General features: G+C 42.3%; 1 protein-coding gene across 8 annotated transcripts in view; it reads left to right on the top strand.

Annotated features, from left to right (window-relative positions):
* FNDC3A (fibronectin type III domain containing 3A) overlaps window positions 1-15477 on the top strand; it is a 129020-nt gene extending 113543 nt beyond the window's left edge. For all 8 annotated transcript variants that reach the window (XM_075086488.1, XM_075086478.1, XM_075086460.1 and 5 more), the window contains 6 exons: window positions 1415-1564; window positions 1649-1932; window positions 3947-4156; window positions 5511-5677; window positions 6299-6426; window positions 13683-15477. In XM_075086488.1, coding sequence (XP_074942589.1) covers window positions 1415-1564; window positions 1649-1932; window positions 3947-4156; window positions 5511-5677; window positions 6299-6426; window positions 13683-13997 — 1254 coding nt within the window. In that variant the 3' untranslated portion in view covers window positions 13998-15477. The remainder of the gene's footprint in view (window positions 1-1414; window positions 1565-1648; window positions 1933-3946; window positions 4157-5510; window positions 5678-6298; window positions 6427-13682) is intronic.
* The last annotated feature ends 285 nt before the right edge of the window (window positions 15478-15762 follow it).

Here is a 15762-nt window from a genome sequence, read left to right as displayed (position 1 = left end):
AGTTGCTCCTCAACCTGTACTGTTCTACCCCAGGTCCAGGACTTTGTGTTTGCCTTTGTCTTAGTTGAACTTCATGAATTTTGTATCAGATCCTGCTTGTTGAAATTCCTCTGGTAGCCATACCCTTCACAATATCAAATGCTTCCCCCCAGTTTGTTGTCATCCTTGTGCTTGTTGGCTTGGATTTCCCTACTTCTGTTAAGGTGAACTCCATTAGATCTATAGCAGCAACAGCAGTAACGTCGAGAAATGAATCCATCTTCACTGACAGTTGCACACCCATTGACAGCCGCATTAGTTCTCTCACCAACCACATCTCATTGTAAATGAGAGAAGGGGAAGGGAGTCCTTATCAGTCACAGCTCAGGAGCATCAAACGTTATCCTTTGAAATGCTGTTTGTATTCAGTCACTTATCTTCACATAGCCTAGTGCTGAAAGTAGCAAATACTTCAAGAGATGGGTAAAGAAAAAAAAAACATGCTTTGGAGCAGTTATCATCTGCACCTTGGTGTGATTACTGTCTTGCAATATTTAATCTGAAAAAGCAGCAGCATTTTTCTTCTGCTTTCTTCATGATCTAAGAAATTTTTCGTCGATTGGGGGAGGGGGGTGGTTTGGCTTTTTGGTTGGCATTTTCTTTATTACTTCATTGACTGCTGATATCTTTCTGTAGTCTCATATCTTAGTCTGGCACTGGTACATGTGATTTTAACTGTACTTCAAATTATTACTTCTAAGGGGTATTAAAACCATTCAATTCCCAAAATTGGGAGGCTAAGTTTGGATCCCTAGGGCAGGTAGTGAGGAAGAACAGGCTACTCGAGCAGGCTTTTCAGTCCAGGTCTGTATCGTTGCTTACGTGTCTCTCCCAGTTGCTTCACAACTCTGTCTTGGGAAAAGACAGAGTGCATAATTTTCTGCTTCCCACTATGCTCGCAGCCTAGTTTCCGTGCACAAGAGCCATGGTGTGCTGCAAAGGAGGAGTCTTTTAATCTGTAAGATGAAGACAGTAGCACCAGTGTGCTTTTGCATATTGTCATACCTGCACTGTAGCCCTGTCAGTGAAAACTCTAGTACCCTAAATCACCCTCTCAAGAAGACCATCTCTTGCCATTGACTGTTCAGGCTCCCCAGCCAAACGCCATATGCTAAATGATCTCTGTATTTAAGCAACTGAAATCACAACTACTTTGTATAGAGTAGTTTCAGCAACAGTAAATAGTGTTTTCAGAGTATAGGTGACCCAAGGCCAGTAATGCATTCTGATTTATTTGGATTGTACTAAATTAAAAATCATCAAAGAAATGGGAGGGTAACACTCCTGTGAAAAAAAACAATATAGATGTAGTGAGTTTGGCTGATATTTTTTAGTCAGTGAATTTAACTTCTAACTCTTTATATCCATTTTAAAGGTTCCAGTGAGTAACGGAGCTGACATCACGGAGTATCGACTGGAGTGGGGCGGTGTGGAAGGATGCATGCAGCTCTCCTACTGTGGGCCTGGGCTCAACTGTGAAATGAAAGGGCTTTTGCCTGCTACTCTATACTATTGCAGGGTTCAGGTAAAGACGCAAAACTACTGTTAGTGAAATCTAGAAACAGGAATTGACCCTGCTGTAAAAACATGGTCTACTTTGCATTTGCAGGCAGTGAATGTTGCAGGTGCAGGTCCTTTCAGTGAAGTAATGGCATGTATGACTCCAGCCTCCGTACCTGCAGTTGTAACTTGTCTTCGGGGACTAAGTGAAGATGAAGTTGAAAGTCCACACTATTCTCCTTCCACATGCCTTGCTATAGGCTGGGAAAAACCTTGTGACCATGGATCTGAAATCCTTGGCTACAGCATAGACTTTGGAGATAAGCAGCCAATAACTGTTGGGAAGGTTCTGACCTATTTTATAGATGGCTTACAGCCAGATACTACCTACAGGTATGCGCAGCTACTTGACAGCCTACTGTTTCTTCCACAAAAGCAGATTCTTTAGTTGTTTGTTCCCTTGTATTTTTTTATTCTCTGCATTACTCTGAGAAGCATTAGTACATTGACATGGAGCAAAAGGAAGCTTTGTATGATGATCATCATAAATGGATGAGCTGTGCTGTTTTTATTTTCTTTTAAGAACAATTTATGTTACTTTGTTTATCGTGGTATTGTTGTATCTGTCTGGTTAATGTGTCAGTTTAACTGAATTCAGATTACAAATTCAGATTCATAACTGATTTTTGGACTGGTTGCTTCATAGGTAGATGGCCTCTAATCTGTTTGACAAGATAAAATCCATCCAAGGAAGGACCATGTCCAGTCTTTATTGACTGGATTGTCTGATCTAATGACAGCTCATCGCAACTTGCAATGCCTTTTCTGCAGAAATAGCAAGTGTTTAGGTGGCAGTCAGCCTGAAGAATATTGGTTTGAAAATCTAGCAATCAATTTTAAATCTCTTTTGAAGAGTTTTATTTGCTAAAATCATCCCTTATGTTTGTCCTGAGGGTTACTGAAAAGTACAAATGAAAAAATCAATAATTCTGCCTGAAGGCACTCCACGTTCCTGTTACAAAAACGTGTTCTCAGTGTTAAAGGAGCATGTCAGTCCCACTGAAGTCAGACTTTAAGCCCACACTGTTCTCAGTATAGTTAGGATATCATCTGGCTATGCAGTTTTCAGATTCCTTAAAGATTTGGTTTTACTTTTTTAATGCTGTATGTAAGACTACAGTGGTTCTGTGTGCCTTGTGAGTATTTAACAATAATGGTGGCACTTTGAAGAGCCATCGCTCTCTGTCAACAAACTGAAAAAAGAGAAGCTTCTGTTGCAGAGGTACTTAGGTAGTTCTACCTACAAAAGTGCTTTTATAGAATACACTATTAACTCTTTGCGCAAACAAAAATTTGCATATATTAACCTTAGTTTTGTGCTGTAATAAATTAGTATAAAGTTAAATATTACTGTAGTGAAGGAGAAATATTTATTCATAAGCCTGTGCACACATTTGTGCTTCAATATTTTGAAATTGTGTGATTGACTGTTTCAGAATTTAATTCTTTTGGTGACTTTTTTCCGGTTACCTAGATACTATTTTAGACCAGCAAGTGTTAGTCTGCAAAATGAGCTTAGGCACACTTTGCTCTCTGTGGCTACCTGTGAGATACGTAAAGAGCCTCAGATTTCTCTGTTTTCTGCTTTTTCCTTTTTTGAAATAAATTTCTTGGCTGCTTCTTTTAATTCTTACATGTAAACCTAATGCCAGCATTGTTTTCCATGGAATATAAAAAAAAAAATTATCCCTGAATTCCAAATTCTACAAACCCCTCAGCCATGTGTCCTTTGACTTCTAGCTTCCCCCTCTCCCTTTCCAGGCAGACCCAAGATGGCTTGTGTTTGCAGGCACCCAGAGATGTGTTACCAGTGAAAACAGCAAGAGAAGTGGCTGGGCACCATCACTTTATTTTCACATGAATCATATCTGTTCCAAAAAGCCCGTAAAACTTTCCTGTAGTCATCCTTGAACTCACATGATAAAACACACGAGGATAGGGATTCACCTCTTTTGGCGGTGGCTTTTTTTTTACCTTCCCTCATCTCTCCATCTCATCTCTTGTGGCTAACAAAAATTTTGGTACAAGGCCTGTGCAGTCAGGAAGATGGACCGCTCTTGAAGTAGCCTGTAGAGCTTTTGCATCCTTTCACTAATATGAATGATGCAAATATGCTAACATATTTTTATTTTGAATTAGTTCAGCTCCTTAAAATGTGGCAAGGAAAGTGACACTCCTGGATATTCATAGTCTGTCAAAGCATAATGTTGATAAAATCCTTCATTGTGGAAAGTACCGTCTATTTGGTACCATTATTCTGTCTTGAATGTGAATGGTGGAAATGACCTGTTATTTTTTTTAGGATCTAATTTCAAGTTAATTTATTATCTCTTTTTTAAAATACTAGAGTACGAATTCAAGCCCTAAACAGTCTTGGAGCAGGTCCTTTCAGCCACACCATAAAACTGAAAACAAAGCCTCTCCCCCCGGATCCACCTCGCCTGGAATGTGCTGCATACAGTTCTCAGACTCTCAAGCTGAAGTGGGGAGAGGGAACCGCAAAAGCATTAACTGACTCCATTCAGTACCACCTTCAAATGGAGGATAAGAACGGAAGGTTGGTTTTGGCATCGCTTTGCTCTGCCCTGTATCACTGTGGTCTGATCCTTGGGAGATGGCAGCAAAGGGCAAAATTCCATGTGCTTTGCTGAATTTACAACAGCCGTAGGATGTCGTCTCGTCTGGCAAGGCAAGAAGGGCTCTAGTGTTCTGTGCTGGGAAGTACAGGATTGAAAACTTCATAGTTTTGTATTTACGGTTCAATATGAAGAGTTTAATGAAATGTTTTGTACCAGCACGCTTTTCTCTCTGTCATGTTTGGTTAAGTATTTTGTCAAAGTATCAAGTCTAATCAGTCTCGTGGTTTTTATATACTTGATTAGAAGGGGGTGAATTCTTTACTCTCTGTTGTCTTTATATGCAGTTATTTTTAGTGGAAAATAAACTCATATAGTACAAATTATTATTTTAAGGGATCCCTTCTCTCATCTTAAATTGAAATGTAAGCTGAGATGGTACAGCAAGTACCCTTGCCTAAATGATAAAAGGAACAGTACTGATACACTATGTACCATGTCTGAATCTGAGTAGCTTTGTCTTGTCAGTGAGACAAAATAGATCTGCTAGGTGAGATTGCCCCACTGTAAGGAGGAAAATAAATTACAGTCTTAACTGGAAAGAAAGTCATTGCCATTACCAAAGACTAGGTCACATGCAGGTACCATCTGTTTAAAAGACAAAGTCAAAGTAGATGATAACCCCTGCAGAACGAGATAAACCTGTGCTGTGTCCTGGGGATACCAAAACTGAAAATCAAATGAGAGCTGCCCAGATCATTCTATCTATAAAAGGACTTGGTGTGCTTTACAAGTGTGACTCTGGCCTCCTGTGCAGATCTGAGTGATCTTCAGCAGTCATCCATCTCTGACAGTGGTGCACAAGAGCAGTTGGATCCGTGACTCTTTCGTAGGTGTAGTAAGGGAGAGTTGCAAAGGAACAAAAAGCTAAAATCTAGGTACCTAATTTTGAAAAGCTGAAGATGTTGGGGGAGTAGATGGCCAAAAAAAGCGGTGTTCGTAGCTCACTGAGAGAGGGAACTGCTATCCTTTCCCATTGTTTCAAGTGCAGAAGGGATTCTGGAAATGCTTAGGATCATTTTTGCAGAGAGGCAATCTGTAGTACTCTTTGTGCAAAAGAGATTTTTATTTCAGACATGAGAAACAAAACCTTGCCCCTGGAAAACGAGTTTATTGTTTTATAGTAATGCTAGAACACCATTTAACTCTGAAATAAATATTTCTGGGCTTCTCATTGGATTCTGGGAAATTATGGGGATAGATTTCAAGATGATACTGCAGCTGCTTCAGAAGTCCTTTTCTGTGTTTAAAATAAGCTACTCTTTCCATTTTCAGGTTTGTATCCTTATACAGAGGACCATGTCATACATACAAAGTACAAAGACTCAGTGAGTCAACATCATACAAATTTTGTATTCAGGCATGTAATGAAGCTGGTGAAGGTCCCCTTTCTCAAGAATATGTTTTCACTACTCCCAAATCTGTTCCAGCTGCCTTGAAAGGTAAAGGTGCTGCTTCTTTCATTTGGGGGTGGTGGGATGGCAGGTTGGTTTTGGTATTGTGTTGCATTTGGGGTATTTAGAAGGCTAAGCCCTTTTCCAAGTGCAGGTAGGGATAGTAAGGGAATGCTGCTTTCATGTAATTGCCTAAAGCCTAAAATACTTGCTCCAAAAATGAAAGGTTTGGGGTTTATGCATTCTTTGACATAAGAAGGTTTGTACTTAGAATCCTTGCTTACCAGGAGACAGTGACCAGCCCATTACAGTCATTTGAGGTGAAAATTCATCCTAGTGTGTTTAGAATAATTTTAAGCATAGCAGGTTTTGGGGTGGGTTTTTTGTGGTTTTGGGGGTTGGGGTGTTTTGGCATATGATACACACTTGCAGTCACCAAATTTTACTTGCTTTCTCTTGGATGATACTTAAACTAGCAATAGAGACCTATGTGAATTGTTAGTTGTTGTTCCAGCAAACATTGTGGAAAGAATACATTAGAACCTGAATCTTTTGCTTCTCTGAGACAAAACAGCAGATATAATACAGAATTTTACAAGTCGTTAGAGTATAACATTAAGTGGTGGGGAAAGTAGAGCTAGCTGTCATGTCTGGGTTTTCTTCCTTCAGCACCAAGGATAGAGAGAATAAATGATCACACTTGTGAAATCGCATGGGAGGTTCTGCAGCCCGTGAAGGGTGATCCAGTTATCTACTGTCTTCAGGTCATGGTGGGAAAAGACTCAGAATTCAAACAGGTATGATGTGTTTCAGTTACTGTATTTTTCTTCAGTTAGTATTTATGATAACTAGTTTAGATTGAAGATTATTGTTATAGTATGTTTTTAGTCACTATGCTAACTTTTTGTTACTGAATAATACAAGGTGGTATCTCCTAAAACTATTGTCATAGAGAAGAGATATTTAAGTAATATAAGTACTGCAGTCAGTTGCAGCCTCTCTGAGTTACACTCAGGTTTACTAAATACAACCTGACACCTCAAGTGGTGAGGAAATTGTCCACTAATGGGAAGAACTGACAAAAAGAAAACATCCTCCCAATGGTACACAATTGAGGCTTATGAGAAAAAGAACGAAGGGTTCTCTTTGCACTAAGAGCTGTTTGAAGGCAGTAAACAACATTATAAAAGCTTTGATGTTGTCCAAGTCATACTTCTGTACAGAAAACTGCAGATAGGAAAGACCCCCTACTTACGCAACATAGACATTCAGGTGCAGGGAGACTTTTTTAATACCATTCAGAGATTAGTTTTTCACCATAGGAATATCTCAGTAGTCGGTCATGCTGTAACTACAAGGGTCGAGCAGTTGAGAGTGTATTATAATTTCAGGTTTGATTATCCAAAGATGCACTTTGAAACACTAAGCTACAAATTAGTCTGCATTTAAAAGAATATGTGCAGTGCTAATTTTGCTTCCCTAGAAACTGCCTGATAACAGACATGAAATTAGGCTTGGAAACTCCATTTCACACTATTAAGCGAGCAGGCTTCCTTCCAGAAAGGAAACACAATTAATTCTGGTATATTATACTTTTATTGTAGGTCAGTATTAAATAAGTTTTGCCTGTGCTTTGGTAGATAATAGGCTTTAATATTTTCACAATTCATAACTTTTAGTGTAGTGCTATGCTTGTTCTGTCCATTTGTTAAATTTTTCAGTAAAGGATGAACCATAATCCAAGGTGTTTATTATCTTGCCATGGGAATATTCTTTACTGCAACTTTAAAATTGTAAAGGCAACATTAAGTATGTAAGCAAGGCGTGGTCAGTGTTGCTTCTAGATACGGAGACAAATCATGCTTTAATTAGCAACATGCATTGCTAAATGAGCTGGACAAGAAAACAAAGGTTACTAGACGAAGGTCCATGATTCCTTTTGCCTCTCTGGAACAGTTTAGTGCAATAAATTAAAATAAATTGAGAAGAATAGTTTGCAAAAATTAAAATTGGAACAGTCAAGAAGTAAACAAGCTCTACAGGGGGGACAGGCAGGGCAGGCGAGACGGGGGGGTGGCATTGTATGTAGTGGAGGAGCTGGAATGCATGGAGCTTGCAGTTGGTCATGGCACAGTTGAGAGCCTTTGGGTAAGGATTACGGGACAGACAAAGCAGATGCTGTCATGGGAGTCTACTGTAGGCCACCCAGCCAGGAGGATGACACCGATGACACTCTTGGTTAAGGAACTAAGGGATGCCTCTAAGTCATCTGCCCTTGTCCTTATGGGGTACTTCAAATTGCCAGATGTCAACTGGGAATACTGTGCAGCTGGGACCAACAGGTCCAGAAGGTTCCTAACCCATCTGGATGAAAACTTCTTGAGGGTAGGAAGGCTCTACAGAAGGACCTGGACACTCTGGATCAATGGGCCAAGGCCAATTGTATGGGGTTTAACAAGACCAAGTGCCGGGTCTTGCACTTCAGTCTCAACAATCCCATGCAACGCTACAGGCTTGGGGAGGAGTGGCTGGAAAGCTGCCTGGCGGAGAAGGACCTGGGGGTACTGGCTGACAGCCGGCTGAACATAAGCCAAGAAGGCCAAACAGCATCCGGGCTTGTATCAGGAATAGTGTGGCCAGCAGGAGCAGAGAAGTGATCGTGCCCCTGTACTTAACACTGGTGAGGCCACACCTTGAATACTGTGTGCAGTTTTGGGTCCCTCGCTACAAGAAGGACATTGAGGTCCTGGAGCATGTCCAGAAAAGGGCAACAAAGCTGGTGAAGGGTCTGGAGAACAGGTCTTATGAGGAGAGGCTGAGGGAGCTGGGGTTATTTAGCCTGCAGAACAGGAGGCTGAGGGGAGACCAGGTTGCTTTTTACAACTACCTGAAAGGAGGTTGTAATGAGGTGGGTGTTGGTCTCTTCTCCCAAGTTACTAGTGATAGAACGAGAGGAAATGGCCTCAGGCTGCACCAGGGGAAGTTTAGATTGGATATTAGGAAAAATGTCTTCACTGAAAGCGTGGTCAGGCATTGGAACAGGCTGCCCAGAGAGGTGGCGGAGTCACCATCCCTGGTGGTGTTCAAAAACCATCTAGACGTGGCACTTCAGGGCATGGTTTAGGAGGCCTCGTGGTGTTGGGTTGACGGTTGGACTTGATGATCCTAGAGGTCTTTTCCAACCTTAAGAATTCTGTGGTTCTTGGTACAGGTACTAAGGGAACCAACCAGGAAAGGTTCCTTCCTTGACTTGTTGCTTATTAACAGAGAGGGCCTTGTGGGTGAAGTGGAGATTGGGGGCTGCCTTGGCCACAGTGACCATGAAGCAGTCAAGCTTAAAATCTATGGTGACAGGAGGAAAGCTGCCAGCAAGACCTCAACTCTGGATATGAGGAGAGCAGGCTTAAGGTTGTTCAGGGAACTACTTTGTAAGGTCCCCTAGAGAAAAAGCTTTTGAAGGTCCTGGGGTCCATCAGTGCTGGTCATTTTTTAAGTGCCACCTTCTAAGAGCATAGGAGCAGGCAATCCCAAAGTGTAGGAAGTCAAGCAGGCGAGGCAAAAGGCTGGCTTGGCTCACCAGGGATATTCTTCTAGAAATAAGGCAAAAAAGGTAAGTATATGGCCAGTGGAAGCAAGGCCAGGCAGCAAGGGAGGACTGCAGGGATGCTGTTCACCACTGCAGGGAGGAAGTATGTGCGGCCAAAGCTCAGTTAGAGTTGAAGCTGGCCAGTACAGTGAAGGGCAACAAGAAGGGCTTTTTAAAATACATTAACGTTAAAAGGCAGTCCAGAAATAGCATTGGCCCTTTGCTTCATGAGAATGGTCACCTCACAAAAGGCAGAGATGTTTAATGCTTTCTTCGCCTCGGTCTTCAACACCAATGGTGGGCTCAGAGACCCCCAGAGCCCAGGCTAGAGAACCATGACTGTGGGAATGATAAACTCCTAATCAACCCCAAACTTGTGCAGGACTTGCTGCTCCAGCTAGATCCCTGTAAGTCAATGGGGCCTGATGGGATTCATCCAAGGGTACTTAATGAGCTGGCTGAGATCATAGCGAGACCTCTCTCAATGATTTTTCAATGCTCTTGGGAACCTGGAGAGGTCCCAGTTGACTGGAAGCTGGCAAACATCCCAGTCTTCAGAAGGGCAACAGGGATGGCTCAGGTAAGGACAAGCCTGTCAGTCTCACTTCTGTGCCTGGTAACATTATGGAGAAGGTTATTCTGGGAGTTATTCTGAAAAACACCTGAAAGACAAGGCAGTCATTGGTCCCGGCCAGCACAGGTTCACGAGAGGACAGTCCTGCCTAACAAACTTTATTTCCTTCTATGACAAGGTTACCCACCTTTTTGACCAAGGAAAGCCAGTCGATGTAATCTTTTTGGATTTCAGTAAAGCTTTCAGTACTGTCTCTCTCAGCACCCTCCTGGACAAAATGTCCAGCACACAGCTGGATAAACACATAATGCAATGGGTGAGAAATTGGCTGGCGGGTTGGGCCCAAAGGATAGTAAATGGGGTTACATCAGGGTGGCGGCCAGTCACTATCAGGGTTCTGCAGGGATCCATCTTAGCATCAGTACTCTTTAATCTCTTCATAAATGACTTGGATGCAGGACTGGAAGGAATACTAATTAAGTTTGTTGATGACACAAAATTGGGAGGAGGTGTTGACACTGTCAAGGCCAGAGAGGCCCTGCAGAGAGATCTGGGCAGACTAGAGAGCTGGGCAATCACCAACCGTATGAAGTTTAACACGGGCAAGTGCCAGATTTTGCACCTGGGGCACAGCAACCCTGGATGTACAGGCAGACTGGGGAACAAGAGGCTGGAGAACAGGCCCGTGGAGAGGAATCTGGGGGTTCTGGTCAACAGCAAGTCGAACATGAGCCAACAATGTGCCCTGGCAGCCAAGAAGGCCAGCCATGTCCTGGGGTGCACCAAGCACTGCATTGCAGCCGGTCAAGGGAGGTGATTGTCCCGCTCTGTTCTGTGCTGGTGCGGCCTCACCTTGAGTGCTGTGTGCAGTTTTGGGCACCACAGTACATTAAGGATACAAAGCTACTAGCGAGTGTCTAGAGGAAGCCACTAGCGAGTGTCTAGAGGAGGGCCACGAAGTTGGTGAAGGGTTTAGAGGGAAAACCATATGAGGAGTGGCTAAGGTCACTTGGTTTGTTCAGCCTGGAGAAGAGGAGACAGAGGGGAGACCTCATTGTGGTCTGCAGCTTTCTCACAAGGGGAGGAGGAGGGGCAGGTGCTGATCTCTTCTCTCTGGTGACCAGTGACAGGACCCGAGGGAATGGCAGGAGTGTCACCGAAATCGGGAATGAACCTCGTAACACCAGTTACGAGCTAGTGTTAAAAGGCAGGCATTCTTCATTTGCGGGGGATCGCTCACTCCTCCTAACGTGCGTACCGTCAGATCTCATTGTGCCAGTTAAGTACATGATTTGTATACATATTCATTAGCTTTCTGATAAAAGATATACATATTCATTATATGCAGACGTCATTTGTGCATGCCTGTTGGTGTCTCCAGGTGGTCGTCAGGGGTCTCTGGATGAAGGACATACTCTTCCTCCCTGTGTCCGCTAGTTAACCCTTGTTTTCGTGCAAACTCAGTTCTGAGATTACGTATGTACTGTCCTTGAGGGATGGTCTGTTCTTGGTTTAGTGTCTGCTCTGCAGTTCCTTATCTTTATGGCTCTGTACATCTGCTTTTCTTATGGCCAAATGTCACCGTGACTTTGTTTAGGTACTTCAAATCTTGAGGCCTCTCTGACTCCCCTAAAGCAATATGGTTTAGTCATTGTGTAGGCTCTTCTTGTTTTGGCTACCTCATTATTCTGTCGTGCAGGCTGTTCTTGTTTCGGCTACCTCATTATCTTAGCTAAGTTTTGGCTCCAGGTCCCAGCATTAGTTGAGCTACGCTAGATTGTATTAGTAACTCCCAACCCTTTATACCCCGAATCATTGCTAGCTAAAAGTGAGGCTTTAATTTAATCCTTAGAACAGGGGTTTGGACCCTAAGCACTAGGAGAGAGGGTTTGGGATCTAAAAATTAGGCTTTGAGTCTGAAAGGAGAGGGGTTCTGACAGAAACACATCATCTATTGCATTAATGATTAACTAATGACTAAAATACAGATTAAAGAATACACTGATTGTCCCCAGATTTAATGTTCAGTTGGACGGTATAGCAGCATCCATGTTTGGTTAACTTCATCACCCTGGTTACATGAAGATGTGCCAGGGCGGGGTTCGGTTGGGTATCAGGAAGAGATTCTTCACCCAGAGGGTGGTGGAGCTCTGGAACAGGCTCCCCAGGGAGGCAGTCATGGCACCAAGCCTGGCCATATTCAAGAAGTACTTGGACAACGCCCTCAGAGACATGGTGTGAATTTTGGGGTTGTCCTGTGTACGGCCAGGAGTTGGACTTGATGATCCTTGTGGGTCCCTTCCAACTCAGGGCATTCTATGATTCTATAAACACCATGGAAATGGCCTCTAAGATACTTAGACATGATGGTGACAATTTTCTTTGACATGGACAAAAACCAAACTGCCTGGAAGTCCTCTCCAAGCTGTTTACTACCATTTCCCTGCCAGAACCTCACTCCCCTCTTCTCCTCCTCCCGGATCCGTCAACCAAGTTGCTCATGCCGTTTCTCCCTACATGCTTCAGACAAAGTAAGTTAGTAGACTGCTGTCTGAGTTACATACATTAGTCAACTCTTAAAGGGGTTAGTAAGCAACCATATAAATACCCCAGCGAACACATCTGAGGGGAAGGCAATGTCTGGCAAGGCACTGGGGACAAGCAGGTGCAGACAATAACCCATGTCAGCTGGCGTAGCTGTAGCCAGAGCAGGATGTGTCTCTGTGGCTTGTTTGCTCCCTACCAAATGCATGATACAAATGAGCAGAATTTGGGGGAAGCTGCACTTCCAATGACTTGCCCTGCTCAGTGCGGGGACAATTTCCTGAGAGAAAGAAAAGTCTGTAGGTTGTAGGTTCCAGTAAAACCCAGCCGCCTGGCTGTCAGAGGACTTTGAAAATCTGTAAGTAGCCACAGGCACAGCAACAGCTCTTCAGACAACAAAACCAGAAGAGATTTCCTGCTTCTTTCCTTGTATGGTTGGTAGTTTGCATTTGTGCAGCACTGTCTAATAGTATAACTGTAGGGAGAACCTCCACGTGATGCGATATTTCTGTATCTGGCTACCAGTTAAATAAAGGAAATCCAAGCTGGGGGAGAGGGGGTGAAGGGGTTTAAAGAGAGAAATCAAATTGTGCTCTGCTACCCACCGAACAGCTCAGTACCCATCAATATGCCTATAATCAGAAAATTGCACCCGTGTGCGATTTTGTTGGCTTTTACAGGACCTTTACGTAGCTGGAAATAAATTAATTTGAGAAACCAGAATATAGATTTCACTGAATTAGGCACTCCATGCTGAAGAGTTGTGAACTCACATTAACCAGCCGACAGAGAGACCCTGGGAGAACACCGTGATAAGTCATCTGTGTCTTGGCATCTGATGAAATTAAGAATCAGAGAGGACTCCTTGGGGCTTTACTGATACAGTGTTTATTGGGATAAATTATAATATTTTAAACACATGACATCTTAACTACAACGAAGTGTGTTGGATTGGACTTAATGAAGTAGCTTGATACAGAGCTAATTACCTGAAGTCCCGTGATACGACACTGTATATTACACCCCATGGTGTAGCACTTACGTTGTAAGTGGTGACTAAAACACCTTAACGCTGGGATTAATTGGCACGTACTCATCGTGCCGTAAAAGCACTTGCAGTTCTTTTCCTGTGTTTCACCAAAAGGGCCGGAGACTTTATCTGGCATTTAAATTGCGTTTGTGAGATTTTTGTCCATTTTACTTTGCATGGGTGAAAACACTGGCGAGGAGTCATCGTTTTTACAGTTCCCTTGACCATCAACACCACCCTACTGATGTGTCTGGGTTTTTGATATGCCTTTTGATGAACTCTTTTACTTGATGTGTCTCTTTTCTGTCTTTATTGCCAGATCTACAAGGGTCCAGACTGGTCTTTCCGATACACGGGCCTCCAGCTGAACTGTGAATACCGTTTCCGCGTGTGTGCCATTCGCCAGTGCCAAGAGACAGTAGGTCATCAGGACCTGATAGGCCCCTACAGCACACCAGTGCTATTCATCTCTCAGAGGACTGAACCCCCGGCAAGCACCAACAAGGACACTGTGCAAACCACAAGGACACAATGGTCCCAGAGCGACCAAGTGTGTGCTGCTGTCATCCTTGCACTTTTTGCTATCTTTTCCATTCTGATTGCTGTTATCATTCAGTACTTCGTAATAAAGTGAAGAAAAGAGATTTATTTTAGAACGCTGCCCATAACATTTTACTTTCCCATAACCTAAAAGTAATTCTGTTCTCTTGCTTTTACAAAACCAGGCATTTAGCACCGGCATTGGGACTGATGCAGACCTTTTCAGCCACTTTAAAACGCTTACTGGTAGGTATAGGCTGGCACATGTCATTAGAGCGCAAGCCACACAAATACAACCTTTTCTTTAATATGCCTTCTTGCAGTACAAACTCTATACGGGGCAGGCGAGCGGTGTGTAACGAAAAGGGTTCGACCAGTAAACACGAGTGCAAAAATGGTTTCCTGGCCCACACTTCTAAGGGTTGCTACCGTAACAGGGAAGAATGTGTAGATCGCATTTAAAACGTACACTAACAAACTTGTGCTGTATACGATATTAATCTGATGCTGTGAAAGCAATTTAGCGCTGTATTTCTACCTCCTCATTTGTCTTAATTATTTGGGAAGCAGGATCTATGCTGAAAAACAGAAGGGGCTTTTCTCAGGCAGCAAATAATAAACTGGATGGAAGAGTGTGCATGAAGGAAGCTTCTTATCTGATAAATGTGGAGTTCTTCACTGCAAGTAGATGTTTTTGAAAGACTACAAGGGGATGGCACAAGTGGTTTATCTTACCCCCAGGATTTGATGTTTACTTACAAAAACGCCTCTTTTACTTCTTACGAATATAGAAGGGAGAGTGTGAGAGAACTTCTTAGACTTATTATTTAAATGGAAAAACACATTTCCGAAGTTGACCTTTGATTGGATGCAGTTTATACAGATGTCTGTGCCCTCTGATTTTGGCTTAGTTAATAGATTTTTGAGACAAAATTCATTACTGAATTTTTGCTGTTTCCCCAACATTCACTTGCCATATCCACCAGAATCAAGCACTGCCTTTTTTTTTTTTTTTTTTTTTTCGTTTTCTTTCTGTCTGTCTGTCTGTCTTTCTTTGGGGCACCAAATCAGAAGACGAAGTGTAGTAATTTGCACCAGAAGACTTAAAAGCTGCTTTTTTCTTGAGATCCTAATGTTTAATGTAATGTCTCTTTGGATACTGTACCAAATTGTTGATTGCATGTAGTTAATGTTGCATTAGAGCACTTTGCAATTGCATAACTCATCAATGTTTTGTGAGCTTGCATTTGTGAGTTCTTGAATGACCAGACTGAATTTTATCAAGTATCCCATTGACCATCTCGCTAGATGTCAATGATTGCCAGTGACACAAAGCTTGTAGTGAAACTATCTTTTTAAAAAAAAAAAAAAACACACAACAAAAAAACCTACCCTTGTCTCATCACACTTATGTTGTTATACACTTTGTAATTAGCTATTTTTAATTTATTTGAGTTACAGTAGTGGATCATTAATGAATCCTAGTTGTGTTCAGTTTAGCATTTTTAATGGTATTAAACACTTCTGTCGGTCTTAATAATAATAAAAAAGGAACCTCTGTCTTGTGCTTTGAAGATCTCTGAAGAATTTATCTTATACTAGAACGGGCATGTATTGTAATTGTTTATACGTCCAATGATCTGTGCTGTAGAATAATGTTGCTGCGTTCTGTTTTGTTTTGTTTTTCTTAAAAAAAAAAAAAAAACAAAAAATGAAGTGGTGAAGAACTTGGCCTCCACTTGGCGAGAACGATCTGTCTTTAAAATGTACTGTAAGTTTACATTTTATTTCAACTTTGTCATTTGTACCTATAGGCTGATACCTTCCCGCAGGATACCGCGATAACTGATGTTTTCTAA

This window comes from Phalacrocorax aristotelis, chromosome 1 (genome assembly GCF_949628215.1).
Source record: "Phalacrocorax aristotelis chromosome 1, bGulAri2.1, whole genome shotgun sequence".
In the NCBI taxonomy this organism is placed as follows: Eukaryota; Metazoa; Chordata; class Aves; order Suliformes; family Phalacrocoracidae; genus Phalacrocorax; species Phalacrocorax aristotelis.
This window is presented reverse-complemented; position numbering and strand designations above follow the sequence as displayed.